The sequence below is a fragment of the Oryzias latipes genome, chromosome 8, assembly GCF_002234675.1.
Source record: "Oryzias latipes chromosome 8, ASM223467v1".
NCBI lineage: Eukaryota > Metazoa > Chordata > Actinopteri > Beloniformes > Adrianichthyidae > Oryzias > Oryzias latipes.
Genome location: NC_019866.2, coordinates 19,553,975 through 19,580,655, shown reverse-complemented (window position 1 = coordinate 19,580,655; position 26,681 = coordinate 19,553,975). Strand labels below are relative to the sequence as shown.

At 38.4% G+C, this 26,681-nt stretch overlaps 2 protein-coding genes, 1 long non-coding RNA gene and 1 other non-coding gene across 4 annotated transcripts; 3 read left to right on the top strand and 1 right to left on the bottom strand.

The window, feature by feature from the left end:
- Positions 1 to 687: 687 nt before the first annotated feature.
- On the bottom strand, positions 688 to 10,620 carry LOC101170096 (kinesin-like protein KIF3A). The gene is made up of 16 exons (XM_004071772.4): positions 10,468 to 10,620; positions 8,936 to 9,209; positions 8,671 to 8,815; positions 6,927 to 7,011; positions 6,685 to 6,790; positions 6,308 to 6,447; positions 5,975 to 6,172; positions 5,637 to 5,811; positions 5,451 to 5,534; positions 3,406 to 3,562; positions 3,117 to 3,297; positions 2,094 to 2,204; positions 1,840 to 1,965; positions 1,235 to 1,288; positions 982 to 1,050; positions 688 to 883 (listed from the first exon to the last, which is right to left on the bottom strand). The coding sequence occupies exons 1-16, from the start codon at positions 10,471 to 10,473 to the stop codon at positions 722 to 724; spliced, it is 2,073 nt and encodes a 690-aa protein (XP_004071820.1). The 5' UTR covers positions 10,474 to 10,620; the 3' UTR covers positions 688 to 721.
- Positions 10,621 to 12,374: 1,754 nt separating this feature from the next.
- trnar-ccu lies at positions 12,375 to 12,447 on the top strand. The gene has a single exon. It is a non-coding gene; the product is annotated as a tRNA-Arg (tRNA).
- A 117-nt stretch (positions 12,448 to 12,564) lies between these two features.
- Positions 12,565 to 18,517, top strand: plbd1 (phospholipase B domain containing 1). The gene is made up of 11 exons (XM_004071780.3): positions 12,565 to 12,820; positions 13,270 to 13,492; positions 13,643 to 13,726; positions 14,050 to 14,191; positions 14,385 to 14,525; positions 16,392 to 16,536; positions 16,622 to 16,822; positions 17,017 to 17,157; positions 17,231 to 17,416; positions 17,498 to 17,604; positions 17,699 to 18,517. The coding sequence occupies exons 1-11, from the start codon at positions 12,763 to 12,765 to the stop codon at positions 17,873 to 17,875; spliced, it is 1,605 nt and encodes a 534-aa protein (XP_004071828.1). The 5' UTR covers positions 12,565 to 12,762; the 3' UTR covers positions 17,876 to 18,517.
- A 2,607-nt stretch (positions 18,518 to 21,124) lies between these two features.
- Positions 21,125 to 25,177, top strand: LOC111947809. Its single transcript, XR_002873743.1, has 3 exons — positions 21,125 to 21,285; positions 21,418 to 21,531; positions 23,584 to 25,177. It is a non-coding gene; the product is annotated as an uncharacterized LOC111947809 (long non-coding RNA).
- The last annotated feature ends 1,504 nt before the right edge of the window (positions 25,178 to 26,681 follow it).

The following is a 26,681-nucleotide window of genomic DNA, read 5'->3' as shown; positions in this document are numbered from 1 at the left end:
TGCTAAATCACTTGTAGACGACCTGATTCTGGGTCAGGGTTTCGTGCGTAGCAGAGCAGCTCCCTCGCTGCGATCTATTGAAAGTCATCCCTCAATCCAAGATTTTTTTTTAAATAAAGAAGAAGAAAAATAGGATCAAGAGTTTCCATTTTAATGACCATCATTTGTCAGCCCGCAGTTGTGCTAAATTCTGCAGTCAGACGGCTGAAATTCATAAACACCATTAAATACAGGATACAGTTTAAATAATCTAAATTTAAAGCCAACATTTAAATAATCTTTTTTTAATGTAAGAATGCTCAGACTGCTGGCTTGCTGCAAACTGCAACAACAAAGTTTACCCATAAACAATTTTTATTCCATGGCATTCTTCTTTGTTGCTTAAATATAAATGTTGACAAGTGCCTCCAATTGTTCTTACGCTCTAAATTAAGAGTCAAATTAGGAGTGAATTTTATATTTTTCTTTGACTAAATGAGAAACAAGCAAAGCTGTAAGAACAGCATGCAGAGACAAACCGAGGCTTAACATTACTTTGTACTAAATAAACAAAACCTTTACCTGGCAAAACAAATATTAGCTGCACAGAGAAAGTAGAAAAAAGTCCAATCTGACACACCAATTGAACATCATCTAGGTGAAACACTTAAGAACAAACTATGAAATGAAACATGTTCATCGGATTCGTTTTTTTTTTTACATAAAACAGGGACATGCTTATTTACTGAATGCATAAGGGGGGAAACAATCCCCTTTGTTCAGTCCTGGGTCGGCCGCTCTTGCTACTTTCAGAAGCTTTAGCCCTTTCCTGCTTACTCGGTGACAGCTGCAGGCTCTCTGTTGTGTAGGTTGAGTAAAAACTGGACAGATCCACCTCAAACAGCTTCATGTGACAACACCAAAAAGAACAAAAAGAAATACATCAAAGTTCATCTTTTAAAGAAACAGGGAAATAAATACAGTTACTGTTCATCAACTTACATCCTTTTCTTTTTTGTCCTGGTTAGGGTTTTGTCTTTTGATATTGTTGCCAGTAAAGGCCACACATCTCTGAAAAATAAAGGTCACAATACCATAGAACTTTAAATAAATGAAACAGAAATTATGGAAGGCCTTTACTGTATGGCTGAATTGTATAATCTAATACAAATCATTATATTCAATTTGGATCCTTTTTGAAAAACTGTAATGAGATGACTACAATCCAACTAACAACAAATCAAAGTGAGCTCACCAGCTGCCACTCTCCTATGTCTTCATTCCAGTGCGCATTATTCTTTATCATCTCCTTCAAGATAAGAACAGATCATGTTAGGAAAAAGATAAGAACGGATCAGGGATTCTGGTCTGACATGAATGTAAACATTTATTTATGGTTTGTAATGTCATTTCAGACATAAAGTAAACGGTCAAGCAAACGACAGCTTCCCCTGTCAGCCAGCAGGTGTGCTTCATGAAAGTTTGAGGTATCAGAAATCCATTCCTGTTAAACATAATACTTAACCCTTGTGCTATCCTAGGCACTTTAACATTGGGAGTTGGGTCATCTAGACCCACTAGACAGTGCGCTGAACCTTTTTTCTTCAATGATTTGTGATCTTCACTGGTTTCCATGGATTCCATGAAATCTTTCCACCTTTATCCACCTTTGTCATGGTAGGGAGAACATGGTCATCTTGACCCCATGTATCATTGCAATATCCGATTAAAAAAATCTGATATGGATGTTATAAATTACAGAACAAGATCAAACTTAAAATGAAAGATAAATTACAATAACGTTTTTTAAATGTTGTTTCTAAAAAAGGCGAACTTTTTTTTATGTAAACATGTACAGACCTGATATTCCAGGGGAATGAAATGATCTATGATGAGCGTCTGCTGCCTGATCTCCCGCATCAGCTGACAGTTGTTTTCTTGTAGACCCTCAAGTTCTCTGTAATTCTCTAGTTGAAGATCTGCCAACTAGCAGATCAAAACAACAGCACACTTGGTCTTAACCAATGTAAATGGGGTTTGGTGAATTATTATATCGCAGATTTTACTAAACATAGTTGATATCATTAAGTATCACCCATAATTATCTTTCTTACTTCAGATTTGGCTGCCCTCAACACGGTCCAAACTTTCTTTATCTTTTCGGTCTTTCGTTGAGCCTCTTCCTGCAGGCTGCTGTACTTCTCTTCTCTTTGTAGATGCTCTTGCTGTTTGATGGGAAGAGATAGTCAAACAAAAAGATTAAAGATTTCACTGGTTTTCACAGCAAAAATCTCATTAGAAAACCACTGTGGTCACAACTGACATCAATCATTTGAATTTAAGTAAGAAAAAGAGTTTAGGAATAGGATTAAACTGTTCATCAGATTAAAAAAGAAATAACTTTTTGAGTGGTAACTAAACTCATTTCCAACCCCAATAATGCAGCAATTTTACTTAGAACTCAACAACACCGTCTCTGCAATTGACTGTTTTGAAACCAGTAAATAAGTTAAAAATCTTTGTCAATTGTTATATGTAAAGACATGATGTCCTTTAAATCAATACCTCGCTCAAAGAATATCTATGATGTCTTAAGCTGCCACTAACACCTAAAAGCTTTACCTGCTCTTTCCAAAAGATTTGAGAATGAGTTTATGGTCAAATTTGACCATTTTTACAGAGCTGCATCAGAAACTGATGGCCAGGCCTGCAGTTTTCACTGACATCTCGTCCATCTCTTTACAGTCCTTGCCTGGTGCACATCTGCTTGAAGCTTTTATGCTGTGACCATCGACTTGGACGCAGTTTCTAACCTATAAAATCTCTTTCCACAAAGTTCTCTTCACACTGTTCTTTAACTAATATGAAGGCCACATGAAGGTTGGAGGTCTGTAATGGTTGATCACAGAAATTTGACAACTCCAAAACACTACTGATATGTACGATAGCTTATTTTCAGTAAATGTGAGTGTCTGAAAACTCAATAGAATTTAATTCAAGGCATTTCAAAAATTCTTCATCACTAACTCCATAAATATTGGGGGAAATAATTTTTCACAAGTCAAAAATTAAAGCAGCACCAGAAAAAAAAATGTAGAGACACAGTTTCAATTTGGCATCCTTGTTTAAACAAGCACCTCCTTCTCCGCCAGTTCGTGATGAAGTTGCTCGGCTCTCCTGCGACGTTCTTCAAGCTCAATTTTTGATTCCTCTAAGAGTTTCTCTTGCTCTTTGGCCGTTGCGAGGAGATCCACTCCACCCACAATCACGTTCCTCTCCAGTTTCTCCAGTTTCTCCAGTAGCTGATGACGCTCCTGCCTACAAGGATTTAAAGGTACATTTTGAAATATTAGTGACAGCAGATAATGTGGAAAACTACAATACCAAGAAGCAGATTTTTATTGTCTTCTCTCTTGATGGACTCACTGAGCCTTGAGAAGGTCCTTCTCTCTCATTTCCAGCTCTGCTCGGGCCTTGTTTCTTTCCTCCTCCGTCATGTTGAGCTTGGCCTCCAAAACCTCTCTTTCCTTTTCAATCTTTGCTTGCATCTCAGCCATTTTGTCTGAAGAGAACTGTTTCCTTTCTAAACAGACAGACAGATCCCAATAAAATACATGGCAAAGTTTAGATTAACCAATCATTTTCTAAGGTAAATGTGCGATGTACCCTTGTTTATCGCGGGACTTGCGTTCTAAAAATGACTTATGATAGGTGAAATCTGTGAAGTAGGATTACATTTTACAAAGCTGTAAAACCCTTCTCTACACACTTTATACATTGACAAGGTCAACAGCCAATCAGGATTCAGTGCGCACACTGTGGTAAATAAATTAATAAATAAAAAGCATGCAAAATTGCACTGAACAAAATCTGTGAAATTGCAAACAGTGAAGTATGACACAGCAAAGGACCACTGTATTTGGGATGAAATTTGAGTTTTTCACTAGGCTCAACTGCATTAAATCTTTTAGTGCTAATGCACAGCTTCAAACGAGCACAACAACGTACAAGACATAGCAAATTAACACCTTGCTTAAACAAACAACAACAAAAAGAAGTAACAAGTGAATGCAACAGCTACAGAAGCAGATGAGGGGGAAAAATTGTCATTTGAAATGGGGATCTGGGATCATGTAGTTTCCTACACCAACCTCTTTCTTTTTAAATTAGGAGGGTGTATTTAAAAAAAAAAGGAAGTGTTTTGCAGAAGAAGGAGGAAGAGAAAAAACAAAGAATGACACATCACAGAATAATCTCAAATCTTCTATTGACTTAAGCGTGAACATTGTACTAGTAAGAGATTTGTTGCTGATTCGGAGCACACACAGGTTTGTGCAGATAAAGGCAGAATGAGAAAGGTCTTGTTCACTGATGACTGCTGTGCAACCCTGGATTGTCCAGATGGGTGGAGTAGTGGGTGGTTGGTGGATGGCAACCATGTCCCAACAAGGCTGCAAAGTCAGCAAAGAGGTGGCAGACTCATGAGTCATGTTGAAATTGAAAATTGAAAACTGAAATTGAATGTTTTGGGCTGGAATCATGGAGAGAGAGCTTTAGGGTCCCTGAACGTATAAAAATGCATCTTAAATGTATGTGGAGATTCTGACCAACCATTTTCTTCCATTGTACAAAAAAGAAGAACCATGCTTCCAGTAACTAAATCATCTTCATGCATGACAATGCATCATGTCATGCTGCAAGGAATACCTCTGCATTGGCTGCTATGGGCAAAGAGGAGATAAACTGATGTGTGGCCCCCATCCTCCCCTGACCTCAACACTATTGAAAACCTTTGGAGCATCCTCAAGCAAATTATCTATGAGGGTGGGAGGCAAGTCACATCCAAACAGCAAATCTGTGAGGCTATTCTAACATCCTGCAAAGAAATTCAAGCAGAAACTCTCCAAAAACTCACAAGTTCAATGGATGCAAGAATTGTGAAGCTGCTACAAAATAAGGGGTCTTATGTTCAAATCTAACTTGTTATATTAAGATTTATTTGCCCAATGCAGCAAATTCAACAAATGACCATTTTCAGTTCTTTAGAATCTCTAAAATGTTGTGAAACTCTGTTGTGCGTAATCATGTTGAACATTGACTTTGAAGGTTTTATTTTAAATTACTGTTATTTTCAGGAGGTTTGTTCAACAATATTCAATATATACTCTAATGGTTAGTGACTAGAAGTTGATGCTGTCATTTCATTGAGTATTTAGAAAAATCATAGAAAAATATAATTTGCATTATAATCTGGAGAGCGCTGTGAAGATATGAATGATGGAGTTTGAATAATTATTGTATTTTCATTCATCCAGTAAAAGGACATACATATAGCAACCATTCAAACACAATATATTAAATAATAAGAATTCTGTTTTAATTAGTGAATTGTTGATCGTTTGAATCAAATCTGATCCCCACCTAACTAACGATCTATAGCTCTAGTCATTTTTCTAATGTCTGGTTCCTACCTTTTCTTCTCAGGCGGCCTTCTCCTGGCTCCCCAGCTTCATAATCACTTTCATCCGTGTCCTCTGGCCCAGAGATTTCTTCACCTAATATTTAATAAACACATTTCTCAGCAAATCTACACTTTAAAAGTATGAAGAACTTTCAGTGCTTTAAGCTCTTGTCGTGTTTGATGATTGGCTTCTTACACTCTTCCAGTTTTTTCTGAAGGTCCTTAATCTCTTTCTGTAAATGCCGTAACAGTGCATCTTTCAGATCCTCATTGATCCTAGCTTTGTTTTGGATGTTTTTCACCCTGTTAGCAAAGCGCAGAGTACATATGGTCTCATCGTAATTGTAATCTGCTGGACCAATGTTTGCACACTGTTGGAAAGAAGAACATAATTTATTACAATTCATATTTATTATACTATCTTGATCCATTTTGAAATATCTGGGAATTAAATAAGCAACGAAACAATCCATCTTCACCAAATGGATCAACTACATCCTCTTTAATCGCTATTTGTTAGAACTTCGGCAGTACCATCATAGTTTTGGAGTTCCCTCCGAGTGAATCTTGAAGCAGACGGGTCAGCTTTGAGTTTCTGTAGGGAATGTGGCTACTCTTGCCATCTACCAGGGCTGATATGACATTTCCCAGTGTGGAGAGGGAGAGGTTGATTTTTGCTGCCTCCTTCAAACGCTGATCTGTGGCTCCACTTTTACCTTGCCTCTCTGAACCCTGTGGGGGTGGAAAGCAAATGTAATAAAGAAGGAGAAGCAAAAAAGAAAGGAAAAATATCTGTTGAGATGCATATGAAAAAGACACCAGTGTCCTCTCATTCTGGGGGTAATTGTTTTTTTCAATTATACATACTGCCAGATCAACCAGATGTAGCTTTCCCATACACACGTGCTGGTTTCCGTCCACCCCCTTCTCACTGTACTCGATTGTGACCGTGAAAATAGCATGAGAACGGGAGCTGTGTTCATTCATTTTTGTAGCCCCAACAGATCCTAAATGTAAAAAAATAAGGTTAATGACAATATAGAAAAATAACACCCATTAGATCAGGTCATAATCCAATCATGACAGATTCCATTATGAATTGGATCACTGGGAGGAATCACCTATCATGTACTTTCCAATCAGATATCATTTGAATCACTTTTTTCCTGTATAATAATGAAAACAAAATACCAATACAATTGCAATTGCACATAGTTATGTACTCTTTCAGTTTTTGTGCTTACGGTTCTTATTGCCCACTGTCATTATCTTGTCCATGTCGTCAGCTTTGTTCACCCCGTACCTAGAGAGGTCCTTGACGTACACACCTCTATCTGGTCTTTCTTTTACCTGTCACACAAAAAAATAAAGGAATTTTCTATAATCTGTACTGTACAATTTTGAAATTAGAAAAAAAAAACCTCATCAACAATAATATAAGTTAACTTGTTATTACTTTATTGGCTAAATGTAATAACCTTATTACCTCTAGCCGTTTCATTTGGTCTTTCACCAACAAGTCCCGGACTTCTTCGTTGTAAATTTCGAGGTATGACACATGAACTAAAAACCTGTAAAAAAGAAAAAAAGAAAAAGAAAAAGGTGAATATGTGAAAATAAAACAGAATACAACTTTAAAAATAAAAAATTAAACTTCAAGTTGACAATTTTACTTGTGTCATACCTTATAATATTTTCTAAGACTCAGATTTAAAATAGAACTTAACAAAACAGATGCTTTGTTGAAGTAATCTAAAGGTAATAATTAAAACCAGCACCACAGATACACAGACACCCCCGGCTTTGATGTGATGCGATCCCTAGCCCATGGCATAGCCAGAGATCCCAGATATCCCCCTCCCCACGAGGAGAGAGGATTAGCCAGGCCTTGGAAGCCCATGCTCAAGGGATACAACCATTGACCATTGTATATATAGAACTGGACTGAGTGCCCCTTCCCCCCTTGAGTTCCAAATAGGAAGTACCTGCTGGCTCCAAGCTGGCAAAATCACATAAACCTCTTTAGAGAAATAAACAACTATTACTCAGTCATTATTTTTCATCAGAATAGCCATTCTTGCTCTGATACCATTTTTCTTAACACCTTTCTGCCAATCCTAATTTTTTTCATGATATTTTTTCTTTGTTGCAAGTTATTTAAGTTATAAACTGACCAATCAGATGCCTCAGTAAAAGCATGTGGTGCCCGCTGGCCCCCACCTGAAACATTTTTCAATGGAAGGTGTGTGGGTGGATACAACCACCACCGTTAAGTGGCTGGCTCCTCCGACAAGGTATAGAGTAAGTGTCAGTGACCACTACCCTCCTTGTTTAACTTCTATGTGTGTATAGTGTGTTAAAGTGTGTGTGTTAATACGTGTTAAAATAGGTGGGTAGAGCACTGTGAGGACACAGTGATGACCAGGCGCCCTCCCAACAAAGGACCCTACATGTTTACTATGCAATTAAAATCAAGAGGGCAGAGCTGATCGGCAACCAGGGAAGGAGGAGCCAGCCACTGCCAAGTAGCCCAACCCCCAAGGTACATTGCAAATTGACCACCTTCCCATGACACCTTGATGATCGCCATTAAAGGAGGGCAGTTAGGGTACAGTATCTCAGGGAGTACCCAACTGGTCGAATACATTAGACCCCATTCCATTCCATCTTATTTCTGTATTTTGAAAAAATTTGTAATGTTTTTTTTACAGTTTACATGTTTTGCAGACCGCATGTTTTTTACACTTTTGCAGCTGTATTTATTTAATATTTATTTCTTTATTTAATAAGAATCTCATTTTTGATAATAATTTTTCATAATAATTTTAGTAATATTTTTAATTATCTAATATAAATGTCATTTGCGATGTCCTTTATTGATGTTATATTATATAGATTATTTCTGAATGTTGTGTTGCTGCCACAGAAATGAAATTTCCCCATCGTGGGATTAATAAAGTCATCATCTATCTATCTATCAGTCGGATGTGATTCCCAAACATAAATTATGAGCGTTAGCTACAGACTGCTGACAGTGGAGATAGATAAGATTAAAATCAATCTTGAATTTCATCACAGATGACCTTAATCGTTTAATTGGTCTAATAGAAAAAATGTGTCAAAAGTTTGAACTACATTTTATTCTGGGCGACATGCATTGATAACAGGAAATGCCTTTGAAATCATGTCAGTGTGCAGTATTAGGTGGCCTGTGTGTCAAAATCCTTTACCTGGTATCACCCTTTGCCTTGGCAATATGGCCGAAAATGTGAGCAAAGGAATTTGGAATTATTCCTAGAAGCTCTGGTACTGCTCTGACACCCTCCATTGTGAATGTTTTTCCCGTCCCAGTTTGTCCATATGCAAAAATTGTGCCTAAAATGAAAAGCAGAGATATGAGATATGCCAAAAAGGAGATTGAAAGCAATACAGAAACCCTGGCTTCATTTTAAGAGAGGTTAAATCATAAGAAAAGTGTTCCCACATTGACTGTACCATTATATCCTCCAAGTACCGACTCTACGATGGGGCGGGCTGTTAGATTGTAGACTTCCAGCTGTTTGCTGTCAGGCCCAAACACAGTGTCGAAAGTGAATTTTTTTGGAGGTTCCTGAGGCATATCTAACTTATTAACCGTGATGGTTCCACGGATCTCGTCCACGGTGACGGCCTCTTTCAATCCCATTGTCTTCTCCTTCTGATCAAGTGGGCGACATCTCACTACCACCTTGATGTTATCGCTTACTGCCTGTTCTATAGGCGTAATCCTCTGAAAACAAATGACAAACACCAAGAAAATGCATCAAGTGTCAAATGCAGTATTGATAGACAGAGGCAATTTATTTATCATCTTTACTCTGATATATGAGGGGTGGGCAGATGCGGTTTACCCTATGTGGCCCAGAGAGCATAGGCAGGTTTGGGGGGGGGGGGTCCACACTCACCGCTCATGATTCCAGACCAACAACACATAAACTTCTAATTTCCAACTAATAAATACATGAACACATAGTTTTTCATTCATAAATTCCCCATACTCTATGGGTTTACTGGATTATTTAAAAGATGAAAAGGGAAAATAAAATAGAATGCAATCTACATCAAAGGGAATTTGACGCTTTATTTTGAAGAATTGTTAACTTTCGGTTACACTGGCAAGAGGGTTTTGTGCAACATCACAGCCAGTTTGAAGAAAAAATGCCAGGAGAGAACTGGAGAAATTAAAGTTATAGTTCACAGAAGCAACCTGACTTTATATTCAAAGTAAAACATCTGAACATCCAAAATGCTACTTTATCAAACATGGAGCAACATTTTGACTGCATTACTGTTGGTAATGATGTTTACTAACATCACAGCAAGTTTGAAGACAAATGACTGGAGAAAATTTGAGGAATTAAAGTTATATTACAATTCAGGCCCCCTCATTTATAGACAGAGTATTATTTAACATGTAAACCATCCAAAATGCCACTTTTTTCAAAGATCAGGCAAAACTTTCACTGATGTCAGTGAGCATCATTATCAACAATAATCCAGTTAAACTTTTCATTCACCTTAGAATGAAGCAACTTTAGAAAGATTTAACATGACATGACCAGATGTGCCATTTCACGTGGAATATCTTCATTTACTGTTTGATTCCATTCCATGAGATGCTTAACGACACACCAAACCCTCTTGTCAGTGTTAAAGCTTAGATTTCAAACAAAACATGTCATTACTGGTAGTTTATTTTAGAATGGACAGACATGCAATTTAAATGAATACATTTGCATATCAGATGACAAAACATGGCTTGCAACAGCTTTCATTAGATTTCTGAGCACAGTACATGTTATCTGGTAATGGGTTACTGTGAAATCTGTGAGATATAAGCGCTAAAACTTTGGATGTAAACGCGCATGCAAAAAGTCTGTGTCGGCTGGCGAGACCGCGCTTCCACAGATATCGGCTCACGTGACCGGGGTCCGAAAAGGGAGGACCTTTTGGAAACCACCGGAGCGCAAGTAGGCGTGGAGACTTACCGGCATGATGAAAACGCAGTGACTGTGCTATAGTTAGTTCAAGGTCAGCTGTTGAATTCTTTGTTGTCAGTCTGCCAGAGGGCTGATATTAGAATATTAAACCTCAACCGCTGTGTTTATTTTAAGTCATCACATCCGACGGTTTGTCAAGAAGTCAGAATTCTCGTGCGCATGCGCGTTGGTGAAATGAGGGGATTGATACAGTTAATGGAAACATTTTTTTTTTTTATTTATAGAATGGAAACATTGCTTTATTAGTTCGGCTGTGACTGATTGATTTACAATAACATTAATTAATTGTTATTTGACACACATTTGATGAATAATGTCATTGTCTGACTTTTCTGTTCTGCTTTCACTCTAACTTTGGAAAAAATATTATGAATTTTGTCATTTTCATCTGAAATATTGCCAATTTAGGTGGTTCTTATTTAGTAGGCTGCATGATGGAAAAATATTTGAAAAATTGGACTAGACACATTCATGTTTTATGCTTTTATCATTAAGGTAAAAGGCATAAACTAAGTGAAAATATTACATTTCAAAAGTTGTTTAAACATGAAATTGTTTAGTACCGCCAACTTAATTGCAGATCACCAATGTCAATGCAAAGGTAGTATCGACTTTCTGAGTTCTAATTGAAAATTTTATGATTTCCTAAACTACAGAAATATTACCACACATCTCTCTTAGAACTAATTTATAAAAATATATATATTTATCTTAAACTTAAATATTGTGCAATGTTCTTCTTCTTCTCACATTTCTAGCCCAATTTTTATGTGAAATTCAAAAAGTACTATACTGTACCCCATGACTGCAACAGTTGTTTTGAAACTCATTGTTTTGTTACCTGGTAGTTTAGACAGGTAGTACAAATGTTGAATGGCATAAACAGACTGGTAAAAAGGTAACATTTTCTAAGCAAGCTCCACTTGAACCAAACTGAACTTAAGCCTGAAAAATATGCACTAAAAAATGGCTGATTCTTAGTGCTGTTGCTGCTAAATCAAGCCTAATTGCAAGTTTGTTTTGTTATAATTTACCCCTGGAAGAGAACATATAAGTACAAATGAATTGGAAGTAACGGTGTACTTTGTAAACACATGAGCAGTATAGATAGGCTACTTTGCTTCCTTTGTGGGTTTTGACCACGGTTTTGACAAATGCACTCAACACATAGTTTTAAATGTGATGGAACAAGAAACACTCACCACTGGATGTTTGCAGTGCAAAAATCTTAAATGAAATATACCACAACAACATTTGACAGAATGGATCACACAAATGAGGGAAACATTTACATTGGTAGTAAGGACCAAAAACCATCACTCTTCATTTATCTTTGGGCCACACATTAGTTTTGTTCAGTTCTTCTATCACATTATTTGGCAGTTTGAATACAAAAATAATGTGCAAGTATACATTGACAAAGAAATACACAGTCAGCCTCTCAAGGCACTGAAGAACACTGCTGTTGAATAAACCTGTCTGCCTGGTGCTCTCTTGAGTATCGACCGCCGTGCTGCCCCCCAGTGGTCATTTTAGGAAAATAGCTGTGCTGCCTTTTGAAGACCCACTCTGATCATCTTTGTGCAATTTTAAAAGCCTTCCCAGTGGTCTTTACATTGTGGTTATGTCGGTTAAAGTTTTGGTACCCTTGGTCCTTTTTAACAGCTACTAGTGAATATTTTTTTTTTCAATTGGTTTTGCTCTCATAAGTTACTAAATAATTTTCAAAAATTACCCTGAAAGATAGCGTTTTACCTGACCTTTCTATATTTTCAGTACCGGTATACAATTTTTTTTAAAATGTGCTTCTACGTCTGGCTGCCCCATCATAATATTCAAGTCAATCATTGTTTTTATATTTTTAAATCTATTTTTCCCCATTTACTGAACGTCGAGCCCCAGTGGCCTAATGGATAAGGCACTGGCCTCCTAAGCCAGGGATTGTGGGTTCGAGTCCCATCTGGGGTGGATGTGTGTTTTTCTTTTATCCAAGACCGTGTATCTGTTTTTCCGAAAATGCGTTTGCTCTGTTAGATTCCTACTTAAATCGCCTTATACGAGATCAGAAATTTCCGTTTTCGCTCAGTGTTGTTCCTCTTCCCGACTGGCAGCCAATCAGGACCTGTTCTGCTCCCGTGACTCAGGGGCTTCCTGAAACTTTCCTTCTGTAATATAACATTTGGTTTTCATTTTAGCCCCTTGCTAAATATCAGTTTCTCCGTGCTGCTCCAGCCTTAGCCTTCTTCTTTGCATGTCCTTCGACTTTTACCTCTTTATTCCACAATGAAGCTGGAAGTCTTTCTTTTACTTCATGTGATTGCGACCTTCGCTTCTTCTCAAAGTAAGTGGGACAATTCTGAGAAGATCTTGGCTATTCGTGCAATAATAGTTTACAGATTATGTTAGTTTAAAAAAGAGTTCAAACAAACAATTGCTTTAACTAAGTTTACTTTGTTGTGATTTAAAGTTTAGCTTGTTGAGCCAAAAAGAAGGGTAATCCCCAAACAACTTTTAACTTTCTCTTTTACTAGTAGCTATGCATAAAAATCCAGATACTAGACGTGATTTTTAAAAAGTAATTTAGTTTTAATCTCACCTTATAATATTATTATTGTTAATGTTTTAAGCAAAGGAAAGATGCTTTTCAAACTAATGTTTTACTGAAGATTAAACAATCAATATCAACTTTTTTAAGATGTCCAGTTAGCTCAACTTTTTTTTCTAAGATAAATTGTTAATTCGTGCATTTCTATTAGTGTTTTCTAGATACTGATTCCATATTTTTTCCAGAGTTAACAGCAGCTACTGTGTACTGGGACGCTCAGCACAAGCTAGTTTTGCTGAAAGAGGGAGTTCTGGAGACAGAAGGGGATGCTTACGGCTACCTGAACAACACCCTATCCACCTCCGGCTGGAGTATCCTGGAGATCCGTGCCGGATATGGAAAGACCCCAGAAGATGACGAGATCACCTTTTTCCTGGCTGGATACCTGGAAGGTTTCCTCACTGCTCAGTAAGCATCATGCCAGTTGCATTTCTTTGGGTTCCTTTTACAGGTGAAGACAGATTCAAGAAATGTAATGAAACTAACTGAGATGTAGATGTAGTACTTTTTACTTCTTGATTCCTTCGGTTAGTGTTCTCACATACTGTTCTTCCTCAGACAGATGATGGACCACTACACCAACATGTACCCGCAGCTGGTCAAGGACCCAAAGGTCCTGGACCCAGTGAAGACCTTCATGGAGTGAGTTTGCAGTAAAGCAGTCTCAAATGTCTTCCAGTATCATTTCCTCTTTCCAAAGAACTGCTCACTTGACTTAATCTGATCAATGAAAAACATTTTACAGTTTCAACAAACCGGTTTAGTCAGCACCGATTTGTGTTGCTAGTAAAAAGTATTGATTTGGATCCATTATTTGCTTTTATCTAGCTACTGTAATGCTTTTAAAAAGCTCTCACTCCCCAGTTTTTCATAACTTTAAAGCATGTTCTTGGTTCTACAAGGATTGATTCCTTTTTTTTGTTTAACTGATAACCAATAACCAGGAAGTGTGCCTGTGGTTGTAGGAACCAGGACTCTTGGGTCAGACAGCAGGTGAAACTGAATCAGAGCTCTGATCCTCTGTGGAAACACGCCGGCTTCATCATGGCCCAGATAGACGGGCTGCAAGCGGGCGCGGCAGCTTGGGCCAAGAAGCAAGGCAAAAAAGTGAGAGCTTTTCCATTTTAGAAATAAACATTTAATAATCCTAACAGCCTCTTTTACAGACTTGTCCCATTTCTTCTGGTTTGATTTTTTACCATATTAGATGCTCTTTATCATGTGTTTGTGGCTTTCTTTTTTAAATGCCAACAGCTTCCCCATTTCAGAGCTGCTGCTCGTCTGGCTTTTGTCTCTGCAGCCGCTATCGCTGTTTGACATCCAGTTTCTAAATGCAGTCGGAGACCTGCTGGATCTAATCCCAGCCTTGGTCCCTGACTCCAAACCTCTGCTGCGGGACTTCAAACTGCCGGGGATGGGGCACTGCTCTGCACTTATTAAGGTGAGAGAGCTAAAAAGAAAAATCTGCTGAGACAAGAATGTTTTCACACAGAAGGACTTTACCGCAGGATCCAGTGTGCTGCTCCACATCTTAAATGCATTTTTAAAATAAGGCAAATAAATGTGCAGTTTCATTTCTTTTTTTGTTTTTACTACTTTTTTTATTACTGCTTACTTTTACATGCCTTTTTGATCAACATTAAAAAGCTTCTTCTAGCCTCTAGTTTTAAGGGTGCACATTTTAATAGATATATTTTATCAGCCTTTTGGCATCTTTTGTGGCCAATTATTTAAAAACTACAAACAAAACAAAAATGGTGTTAATTTGACCTAAAACATTCAATTAAATGACCTGCAGAGTACCGTCACAAACTTAATCAGAGAACTCTCTATGCGGTTAAATAGGTTGTGAATGCTCTTTACAGAGCAGCTCACTACATGTTTGACAACAACCGTTTAAATGAAAATCTTGGATGAAACGTTAAACAGTTTTATAAACTGTCTACAATGTTGTTCATGACAGTGCTTCAAGAAGTACAAAGCTGACAACTACACTAGCTTCATTTCAAAAACAATAAAACTGAGAGAAATATGGCTAGATGTCACAGACATGCTCTGAAATGATTTACTTATAACATCACATGATGAGATTCAAGTGTTTTTTTTATGTTTCACTTCTGGGATTGTGAGTTTTTCAGGTGTTTATCTGTGTTTTTCTGTATTGATGTTTGTAGACTTTGTTCTTTGTTATCCCTTTATTGCTTTTAGTGCGGATTTTGACCCAAAGAACAAACAAAAACCACATGAATCCAGATAGATATGGATGATGTTTCGTCACTGCAAAAAAAAGAATCATCAAACGTTTCTGTGTGGAGTTTGCATGTTCTCCCGATGCATGTGTGGGTTTTCTCTAAGCCCCCCGGCTTCACACCATCCAAAAACGTGCTTCATAGGTTAATTGGTCACTCTAATATGTCCCTAGGTGTGAATGTGTTTGTGCATGGGTGTATGATTTGTGGCCATGCAACAGACTGGCATCCTGTCCAGGGTGTCCCCTACCTTTGCCCAAAAGATAGGCTCTAGCAGCCCCGTGACCCAGAAAGGGACAAGATGGGTTTAAAATGGATGGATGTAATGTAAAAGTGATAAGGTTATTAAAAAATCCTCAGATATCTGTGTAAAATAAATAAAAGCCTCGCTCAGAACATTTCCTGCATATGGGAACAGGACTTTAAGAACTCCCTCCTCATGTTCCAAGCAGGAAGTAGCCGTTGGTTCAAAGAGTCAAAATCCCATAGACTTCTATTACGAAATAAACAGCTATTGCTATTACCCAGGCATTCTGTTTGTCAGAATAGCCATTCCTTTTTTAATATGTTCTTGGTAATCATCATCTTTTTCATGACATTTTTCTCTGTAGTGTAAGTTATTCAAGTTATAAACTGACCAATCAGACGCCTCAATGAAAGTATACTTTCTCAAGTCGAACGTTCAAAACATTTGATTGATAGATTTTCCTGAGTCGCACTTTCATTGTTAGGGGTGTGGATTTCCAACAAGCTCACTCCTGATTGACGAGAGTGGTTGCCATAGTAATGATGATTCAGACCAATTCAGACCAATCACTTTACTGACGTCTGGCTCCAACATGGCAGCGTTCGTATCACGAAATAATGGCGACTGAACTGACTTAGCAAAAGTAGTTTTCTGAGTGTGACGTCACACTTACCGGTACTCAGCCCAGTACAACGACTCAATGGCTCAGACTGAGTTACAATTTTTTTTTTTTTTTAATTTGAGCACATTTATTTTTTCCATAACTCCTGAACTTTAGGTTCTCTGTAATGGTTCCTGTTCTTCCCCCCAGATGCTGCCAGGCTTTGAGAACCTCCTGTTTGCTCATTCCAGTTGGTACACATATGCTGCCACCATGCGGATCTACAAACACTGGGATTTCCACATCTCTGAGCCTCATACAGCCACAGGAAAACTCTCCTTCAGCAGCTACCCCGGTCCATAGGCTAAGAACTCCTGGCTCTGCCTTCTTCCTGAGGAATTATAAAACCCTTCATATCTGACTTTAGATTGTGTTCTCAGGTTTCCTGGTGTCTCTAGATGATTTCTACCTCCTTGGCAGTGGTCTGATGATGACTCAGACGACCAACAACGTCTTTAATTCTTCTCTGTTTGACACCGTCACTCCTAAAAGCCTACTGGCCTGGCAGAGGGTCCGGCTCGCCCACAGTTTAGCGCGAACGGGAGAGGAATGGGCCAAAACCTTCTCCAAGTACAACTCTGGTCTGTGTGGCCTTAGCAGTCATCATCTTTATCGTGTTAAAAAGTTAAACAAGAAAAATATATTTTTAACTCCAAGGACATTCTGTCCTTCTGCATGTAGTTTTTCACAAATTTATTAAAGAATATACCAAAAAAAAGCTGATTAGGATTTTTTTGTGGGAATTAAGAGCAAAAACTCTCTTAACCACCTGCAGGCACCTACAACAACCAGTACATGGTGCTGGACAGAAGCAAAGTGAAGCTGGGCCACAGCCTGGATGACGGTGCTCTGACAGTGGTGGAGCAGATCCCCAGCTTGGTGGAATATTCAGACCAGACCCAGGCTCTGCGCAGAGGTAGCAAGCATACCTGCTGCTCTCTCACCCTGACGTTCCCCCCCTCACTGTCCCTCTGTTTCTTTTGTCCCAGGTTACTGGCCATCCTACAACATTCCCTTCCACAGGAGCATCTACACACTCAGTGGTTATGTCGAAATGTGGAAAGAGTACGGAGAGGATTTCTCCTATGATCTGTGTCCCAGGGCCAAGATTTTCCGCCGTGACCAGGCTGCTGTCAAAGATCTGGACTCCTTGAAGCACATAATGAGATTTAATGGTAATAACTTATTCTTTTGCAATAAAACAGTCAAATATTCTTGTTTTTTTGTTATAGTTAAGAGCTCATTTTTGCTTTCAGACTATAAGAAGGATCCTTACTCCAAGGGCGACCCCTGCAAGAGTATCTGCTGCCGTAATGACCTTAAATCTGGGAAATCTTCTCCAGATGGGTGCTATGATTCCAAGGTACTCCCTGATCAGACTGGCATTGGTTTTGTAACACACCATACTTTTATCAATGCTCAGATTTTAACTTTCTCCTGGGCTGCTCTCCTTCCAGGTGACAGATTTCTTCATGGCAGGAGATTTTACTGCGGAGGCGGTGAACGGTCCAACCACACAGGATGGCCTCCCACCATTTTACTGGGACAAATTCAGCAGCATCAGTCACCAGGGCCTGCCGAGGTTCTACAACTTCACTTTTGTGACAATGAAGCCACTTATGTTCAAACCATGATGAGCTGTCAGGCTCACAGGCCCTGACCTGAACAATCCGATTGGAATCAAACTGGAATCAGAATTTGATTTTGCGAATGACATACCTGTCCTTAAGACTGACACTAAAGGCCCAGAATCACTGCTTCTGCTTGAGGCATACAGCATGTATGAAACAGTTCTGATCCATCTCTTGGACCAGAAAGCTTTCCATTCAGCTGTCCCCTTGTGTGGCATTTCTGTGGAATAGTTTATTTTTTCCATGTCTTTCCATCAAAGACTTCCTGTTTCCATCCTGGTCATACAGATGACTGTAGTGGAGTGAATAGTGGGCCATGTCTGATCTGTTCTGCAGTGCTGCTTCTGTGCCTGACAAGAATCGGTCTTGTACACTGGTGCAGCGTTCTGGACTGTATTGATTTCAGTAATAGAATCAAAACACTTGAAGATTTTTTACTGTCATTTAATTTCTGTTTTCAACACATTAATGCTTTATTTTACGCAAACATGTGAATGAAATAGTGTGATGTCATTCTCAGGTGTTCATTCTCTGCCAATGAGATTGTTGACAATCAATCCCTGCAATGTGCAAAATTGAAATTATCTCAGGTTTTGTGTTTCTTTTCAATGAAAAACTGTTTTATGTCAATAAATATTTATAAAAAAAACTTCAGTGTTCTTTAAGGTATGAAAGTTAGCAAATTTGCAATGATTTGCAACCCCTCTGCTTGAAACTTTTTTACCTTCGGGGTTTTGATTCTCTGAATTCTGTTTTTATGTCTTTTTTGAAATACCTTGTAAATAACTACTTTAGTTCCTTTTTTGCATTTAAGAAGGAGGTATTCTGGGTGATATAGTTTTGTTCTTATTTAAGATGTTAAATTCAATTGAAGAACTTGTTTAAAAGAGGTGATTAAGCGATGGTACTTGTATTCAATGGCAAAATGTGAACATAGAATTTCTCAGTTTATGAACAGCAACCCTAAAATTTGTTTGAACAAAAGTCATGATATATAGATTATGATCATTACCCCCACTTCCACTCTGATGACACAACCAAAGATGAAATGAGGTGAGAGGGCAGCAGCACAAGTTAAATTAAGCCTAGAGCTTCCTTTCTGCCAAACATAAGTGACAGTTAAAATAGTGTATAGTCATCTTTTTTTAATCAGTCATTACTGTCTCAAATGTTAGCTTGAATGAAAATTTCCTCTGCAGTGTAAACCTAAGTGGACAATTGAAGGCTTTACAGATGAGCTACATTTTTGATATTTTATGATTCTCAGTTCTTTTAATTCTAGATTGTTAAGATCAGTCATTTGCATCAAACAAATCCCATGCTCTTTAATAAGATTAAAATTATAATACTTAGGAGCTGATTTTTAAAGAGGAAAACATCCATCAATCCCTCTTCTGCCTATCCAGAGCCAGGTAAAGGGAGGGCAGCAGTCCAAACTGTGACATCTAGTGTCAGGAACCGGCAGTGTAGGATGCAAGATGCAGGAGACTGCGCTTGGTAGTAGAAACTTAAACATTCAATAAATAAACTTCAACTTGACAAAACAAACGGCAGCAAAAAAAGAGGAACTTAACCCTTGTACTATCCTATGAGGTCCAGATGACCCAATCCTTACATTAATGTGTTATCCATTCCATGACAAAGGTGGATAAAGGTGAAAAGGATTTCATGTAATCCATGGACACCAATGAAGATCACTAATCATTGAAGAAAAGGTTTTGTGCACTGTCTTGTGGGGTCCAGATGACCCCACTCCCAATGTTAAAGTGCCTAGGATAGCACCAGGGTTAAATATGCAGAGGGTAATTTACTAAATGACTAAAGGTGTGAATCATGATCAACATTAACCTGGTGTGACTGACCAAGGAATAACTCAAAGCAAAAAAAGATCAAAACCGAGAAACACAAACTAAATCCAGGAGTACAATCCTCACGGTTCAGGCCTCGATGTCCACTGAGGCCTCATCCAGTTATACCAGGGGGGCTGCCATGTGCTTTCAGGTCAGGGAAAGGCAGTTTCCCCAGACCTTCTTGCATCCTCTCCAAGGCCTTCTCTAGACTCCTTCATTAGCTTTTGTCTACACCTCTGATCCTTCACATTGTTTTCCTTCTTTCATTTATTGATTTCCATTGTCCTGTTTTGTATTCATTTAACCCTTGTGCTATCTTAGGTGACCCCACCCTTACTTTGACGTGTCATTCCTACCATGACAAAGGTGAATAAAGGTGGAAAGATTTCATGTAATCAATGGACACCAGTGAAGATCACAAATCATTGAAGAAAAAAGGTTTGACGCACTGTCTAGTGGGTCTAGATGACCCAACTCCCAATGTTAAAGTGCCTAGGATAGCACAAGGGTTACACTGGTCGCTTAAGGGCTTTTTTTAAGAGGTGGTATGATTACCGGACAGCTACCACCAAGGGGCATCAACCGGGGACAAGAGAGTGCCGTGAAGAAATATTTTGTAACAAGCCACACTGCCCCCTATAACCTGTCCCCCATCAATCTAAACAGTCTGTATGAACATGAGAGCTATGATCTGTGGACTGTGAATCATCGGTAGAAGGTGGTAAGTTGTGCCCTCTTTCATACCACATGAATGAACAGTTGTGTCACTGACTGAAGTTAACAGTTCATTTCAGTTGCTTTTGGTTCGTCTCTCAAGCTATCACTTAAAGGTGAGTGATAATTATTCTATGGTTCTTGTTTGATTTCATTTGTTCATTTTTTTATCCCTTGTTGTTTAGTGTTACCTTATTTTCCTTGTGGTTTCCAACCCCAAAGGCTCTGTTTTCAAATGATTTAAAAAATGAATTAACAAATGCCTATAAATTCCAATGTGTTGTTCTTCTCCTGTGTTCCACCGTGACTGTCCCTGAAAGCAGAAGATGGACATATTTTTGTCCATGGCCTATTTAGTATAGAAACTAAAATAAATGTATTGGATTCTTGTCTGCACAACCCAGGTGGACAGTTGGAGTAAATGTACCTTCATTCACAACTTTCCTGGCCTCAAACTTAGTTATTTGTACATTCAAAAAAAATTCAGAAATAATTCAATACTTTACCCGTATTTTTCTTTAAATAAAGTTATAACCTCTTGTTTCTCGCTGCGTCTCAGCCCCAGTGGGGCACATGAAGGGATTCACGCTTTCTGACTAAATGAGGAACTGAAACACCTGTTTGATTTTTTTTACATTCATGACAGAAATCCTCCCATCACATCCCTCCTGTGTCTTTTTTGCTTTTCTGCAGTTTGAATCTCAAATACTAGTTCAGAGGAGGGTAACCCTGCAGCTGACCTCCTCAGTCGTCAGCCTGCTTTTGTCATGGACAAGCGAAACTGTCCGGATGGAGAGAATTGGGACATTCTCCTGAAGGTCTGTCTAAGCGAGCCGGTGGAATCCAGCCGTAAGTATCATCGCATATAGTAAATTCCAGAAAGAAATTAACATGTTAGTTGACTGCTAATTCTTTAATTTTTGTACGATAACTGTGCTTAATGAAATATTTGTGACCCCCCCCCCCCCCCCCCCCCTTTAGAGCTTAGCCCCAGTCTGTGGATTTGTGTGGTCCCGGTCATCATCGGGTCCTTTGTGATTCTGGCCCTTTGGTGTGTCATTTTAAGAAGAAAAAGCAGAATCAGAAGTAACCCTGGTGAGCAAAAAAATAATTATTTTACTGTTTCTTTTAAAGTTCATCACACAGAAATTTGCACAAAAACTTTTCACTTTTCACTTGAATGCTATGGAACATACAACAGCTTTTAGGAAAATTATGTCACAGTTTGTTTAAAAAGTAAAGCAATGCAAAAATAACAACTTGCATCGAAATATTTAGGTTGTATTTTAAGTGCCAATGTGTCTTCCTAAAAGGAAAGGGTGCTGACATGCAGAGCAAACCTCTGAGAGTCTTGTGGAGGTGATGAAGTGTGACGTTCATCACTGTTAGAAACTCCAGAGTTTCTGTTCTCTTCTCATAGACCTCCCATGGGTCAGCACAACTCTCTTACCAGTTATTTTGGCTCCAGCACACATCCGTTGGTTGAGAAGAGCATATGAGGCCTCAAAGAACCTATACATTGACTCTTCTTTACCAAAAATGCAATACAGAGCAGACTGGTGGACAAAGAAACTTTTGAGTCAGTTGAAATCTGCACATTTGCCAATAAAGTTAGAGAGAACTTTTAGAGTAAAAGCTCGGCAGGAGTTTATTCAATGACCAAATTTAGCAAGTGAAAGCTTAGCAAATGTTTATGCAGAATGACACTCTTTATCTCTGGTTAATGGAAAAGATGCAACCAGAAGTACTGCTAGTGGCATGAACTTACCAACTGAAACATATTTATACTAGTGACTGACTGCTGTGCTTTTTTCAAGTCAGTCCTGAAATACTAATCCATACTTTTATTACATCTAGAATAGATTATTGTAATGCTCTTCTTTCTGGCATAAGAATAATACTATCAATCGGCTGCAGCTTGTTCAAAACTGATGCACTACTACATTACTCCAATTTTGAAATCATTAAATTGAATTGTCCCTTCATTTTTATCAGATTTACTTTTAGTTTATGACCCTCCCAGAGCCCTCAGGTCCGCAGGTGAAGGCCTGCTGGGGGTCCCAAAGGTCAGAAATAATGCCCAAGGTGAGGCCACATTTCATCACTGTGGGCCTCGCTTGTGGAAAAGCCTGCCTGAAAAAACGTTTAAAAAAAAGCATAGATAATGTAGTTTTTACACATTTTCATGGTTTTTTTTTTTCATGTTTTGATTTTATTTTATTAATGACTAGTAAGATTTCTTTTGATTGTACTTGTGGGATGTGTATGTGTGTTGGGCTTTTATGTGTTTTTATTTATTTTGTTTACTATGTGTGCTATTAAACTATTTCTTTCATCCTAGTATGATCTATTTTATCATGGAAAGCACTTTGAAATGCTTTGTAGCAGGAAAAGTGCTATACAAATAAAGTTGAATTTGAAATATGTCAATCCACCTTTTGCTGCCATAACAGCTTCAAGAGATTTAGGTGTGTTTACAGGAAATTATTTTTTTCCTCTGATACCTAAAAGGCTGAGCCTAGCTCCTGAAAAATAACTACACAGCATAATCATAAGTTCAGCAGACTTGACATTATGATCCTGTCAAAGATCACTCCAGAGAATGTCTTCTCTACACTAGAGTCTAGTGATGGCATGACTCATATCACCGCATCTGGCACTTTGCATTGTAGCTGGTGATGCATGTCTTGGATCCAGCTGCTTTGCCGTGGAAGCCCATTCCCTTAAGCCCTCTGCATGTTCCTTCAACTGATCTAAAGGCCACTTGCAGTTTGGAGATCTGTTGTGATTACATTTGCCGAAAGTTAGAAACCATTTCTATTGGTCAGCATCAGCTGTAGGTTTACAATTCCTATTTGCTGTCATTCCCAAACGCATTGTTACAGAACCACTGATGTTGTCTGTGGAATATTTAGAAATATAAAATTACACTGGATTGTTAGGTTGGCATCTTATCACTACATCTCCCTGGAATTTACTGAACCCCTGAGAGCAGCTTGTTTAAACAAATTAGAAGAAGCATTCTGCATGCAAAAGTGCACAATCTTATACACACGTGGCAACAAACAAAATTGAAAGGAGTTAATTCAGCCATTAGATGATTTGACAGGATGGTGTATTAATGAATATCTGCCATTTGTTTTGCAGAAAATGGAGCAACAGAACTGGAACTCCTACAGAAAACAAAGACCAATTTTCATCCACCAGTCTCCAAAACAAATGGTCAGACAGAGATGTTTCACAGTTCAGCAGAGCCCCCCTTAACAATAGTTCAGTTTCATGCTGAAGCCCAAACAGGATCAAAGTGGAAGGAAGACCTGATGGTGTGCAGGGGCCCCGAAAGGCAAGCGGTGCCTGTCTGCAGCACCATGTTGGATCACAGAGTCCCACTTCCTGCCACAGAACTGGGTGGCACTGCATTGGTTACTACAAAAACAGTGTAGTTGTGTGTTTTTGTTCTCGTCTCTGATACCTCATTTCAGAACAACAGCAGATTGAGCACTGGCCCGGTCTATAACCCAAAGACTCTTGTGATGAAACTGGCCAGTATTGAAAAATTGTGTGTTTAATTTGAGTCTTTTCTTCGTGACATTTCTATATATTTCTTCTGTAGTGCAAGTTATACACTGACCAATCCGATGCCTCAGTAAAAGTATGTGGCCTCACATCAAACGTTCGAAACATGTGACAGATTCTCCCAAACCAGCTTTCAAGTGGTAGGGTTGTGGACAGCCAACAAGCTTTCTATTGATTGGTGAAAGTGGTTGCCATAGAAATGATGACTTAGACGCATTCGGACCAATCACTGCATACTGACAATTTCTAGTTCCAACATGACAACAGAACTGATTTCATTTCATTGGAACCAGAAGCAAGTCATTTTGAGCTTCACTTGGTCCAGTTCTCATTTACAGTCAAAGGCTAAATCAAGTCCTACAAAGATTGTTTTTAGAAATGTAACATCAGAAAGCAACACTCAGTGACAGGATTCCTAGAAGTTAATGTGAGATTTGATCATGGAAAACATCTAACATACAAACACTTTATTAATTTATTAGCAACAACAACATGGGGGGTGAGTGAACATTGCATTTTCTAAAAGTATCATAACCCAAGCTTAGTGTGTCTGGGCCTTTAGAATTTGGGCTTGACTTAGGTTACGTGATGTTGGTCTAGTTCCAGTATGTTGAGATGTCTGATGTACCTTGTTTTAATAGTTTTCTGAAATGTATAGGTTATCTATGCTTATGTAGTCTTTGAAATTGTTGTATAGCGATGCTTTTGAAAGCTGTATGTACTCTTCTCTCACAGTGATATAAAAAAATATTAGAATCCTCAGCCTTGTCCCACATCTCAATCATATGATGGCACAGTGGTTAGTGCTCTTACCTCTGGTTCAACTTCCAGCTGGAGCCTTTCTGTGTGGAGTTTGTATGTTCATTCCACCTGTGTTTCCTTCCACTCTCCAAAAACATGCTTCAAAAGTTGATTGAGTACTCTAAATAGCCCCTTGGTTTGTGTGTGTGATTGCATGGCCCTGCAACAAACTTGTAACCTGTCCAGGGTGTACCCTGCCATCACCCAACAGTAGCCAGGTTAGGCTCAGGCAGCCCTAAAAGGGATGCAGCAGGTTGAGAAAATGATCACGGAGGAATCTTGGTGTTCAACTATTGCAGTTCTCATTTTTATTTCTTTTGTTGTTTTCATCAGGTCTAGTCAAATAAATATGTGTTCTTTTGGATAACACTTGCAGCTTTATTTGATTGAAACCCCTTGCCTAACACACTTTGAAGTTTTTTAATGAGTTGACAAAATTAGACCAGTCACACACACACACACGCACGCACACACACATGCACACGCACTCACACTCACACACTGAAGGAGGAGGGTTTGGGTTGGACACCTTGGTTGGACACAGCCTTGGTAAATGGATGGATGGATGGATAACAAAACCAAAACAAGTTTACATAACTTTCAAATCCATCTCCGAATAAAACACCTGTACTTTGGATAAACAAGATATTTTAATTTAATACAACAAAAGGGTATGTTAACACAATAAATCAAGTTTGTTAACTTGACTTAAAATTTTAAGGCAGCCCTATAACCCTTGTGCTATCCTTGGCACTTTAACATTCGGAGTTGGGTCATCTAGACCCACTAGACAGTGCGCTGAACCTTTTTTCTTCAATTATTTGTGAACCTCACTGGTGTCCATGGATTGCATGAAATCTTTCCACCTTTATCCACCTTTGTCATGGTAGGGAGAACACGTCAATGTAAGGGTGGGGTCATCTAAGATAGCACAAGGGATAACTCGTGTTTTTATGTTGAAACGTTATGTTTTGTTTTACAGTACAAAGTCTAGAAGCTCTGAAAAACAAAGTAGCACTTCTGCAATAGTAAGCTAAAACAGATTCACACTCTCTAAAGATTAAAAAAATACCTGCATGTAGATAATCTGTTAGATGAATAGCCAGTCAACTATGTTGTTACCTTTATTTGACAAATATATGTAAAATACGTCTAATGTAAGTGAATGTACAATAGAAGTATACTGTATTTGCCTGCCTCTGCCATCCTTGTAGCAGCAGATATATATTTACACAATAGTTTGTTTTATGTTTCATAAAAAATTTATACAGACATTTAAACCTGAAAAAAAGTCCTTTCCAAAATTAACAAGTTGAAATTATATTTTTCGTTATTATTTGGGTTCCTTTTGAACTCGCACTATTAAAATCTATGCTCTTCTATTTACCCCTTAACACCTGAATTCATTTCCAACAATAAAAAACACCTTAAGGTTATTTTAGAGCCGAAATGGTTTGATGCATATTTGCATCAGTGGGCATCCAAAGGTCAAACATTTGTCAGCAGTTACAGTGCGTAGGGATAAGATAAAGAATAAATAAAGGTGATGTACCTTATCTATAACACTTGAGTTAATGCTAATTTATTTGAACCTTTTGAAAATAAAAATCAATGTTGTTGATGCTTTACTGTCTATCTTTAGCAGCTCTTCATTAAATAAAGACTTTACTGAAGAAAGTTGTTGTTGATGTTCCCCTTTCAGCTTATCCCTTCAGGGGTCACCACAGCGAATCAGCCTTCACTGATTCACTCAGGTGGTTTGACAGTTAGTTTTCTATGGCGGATGCCCTTCCTAACACAACCCTGTATTTTCAAAGCACAGGGAGACCCAGATAGGCAGCAGCATGAAGGGTCTTGCCTAATGACCC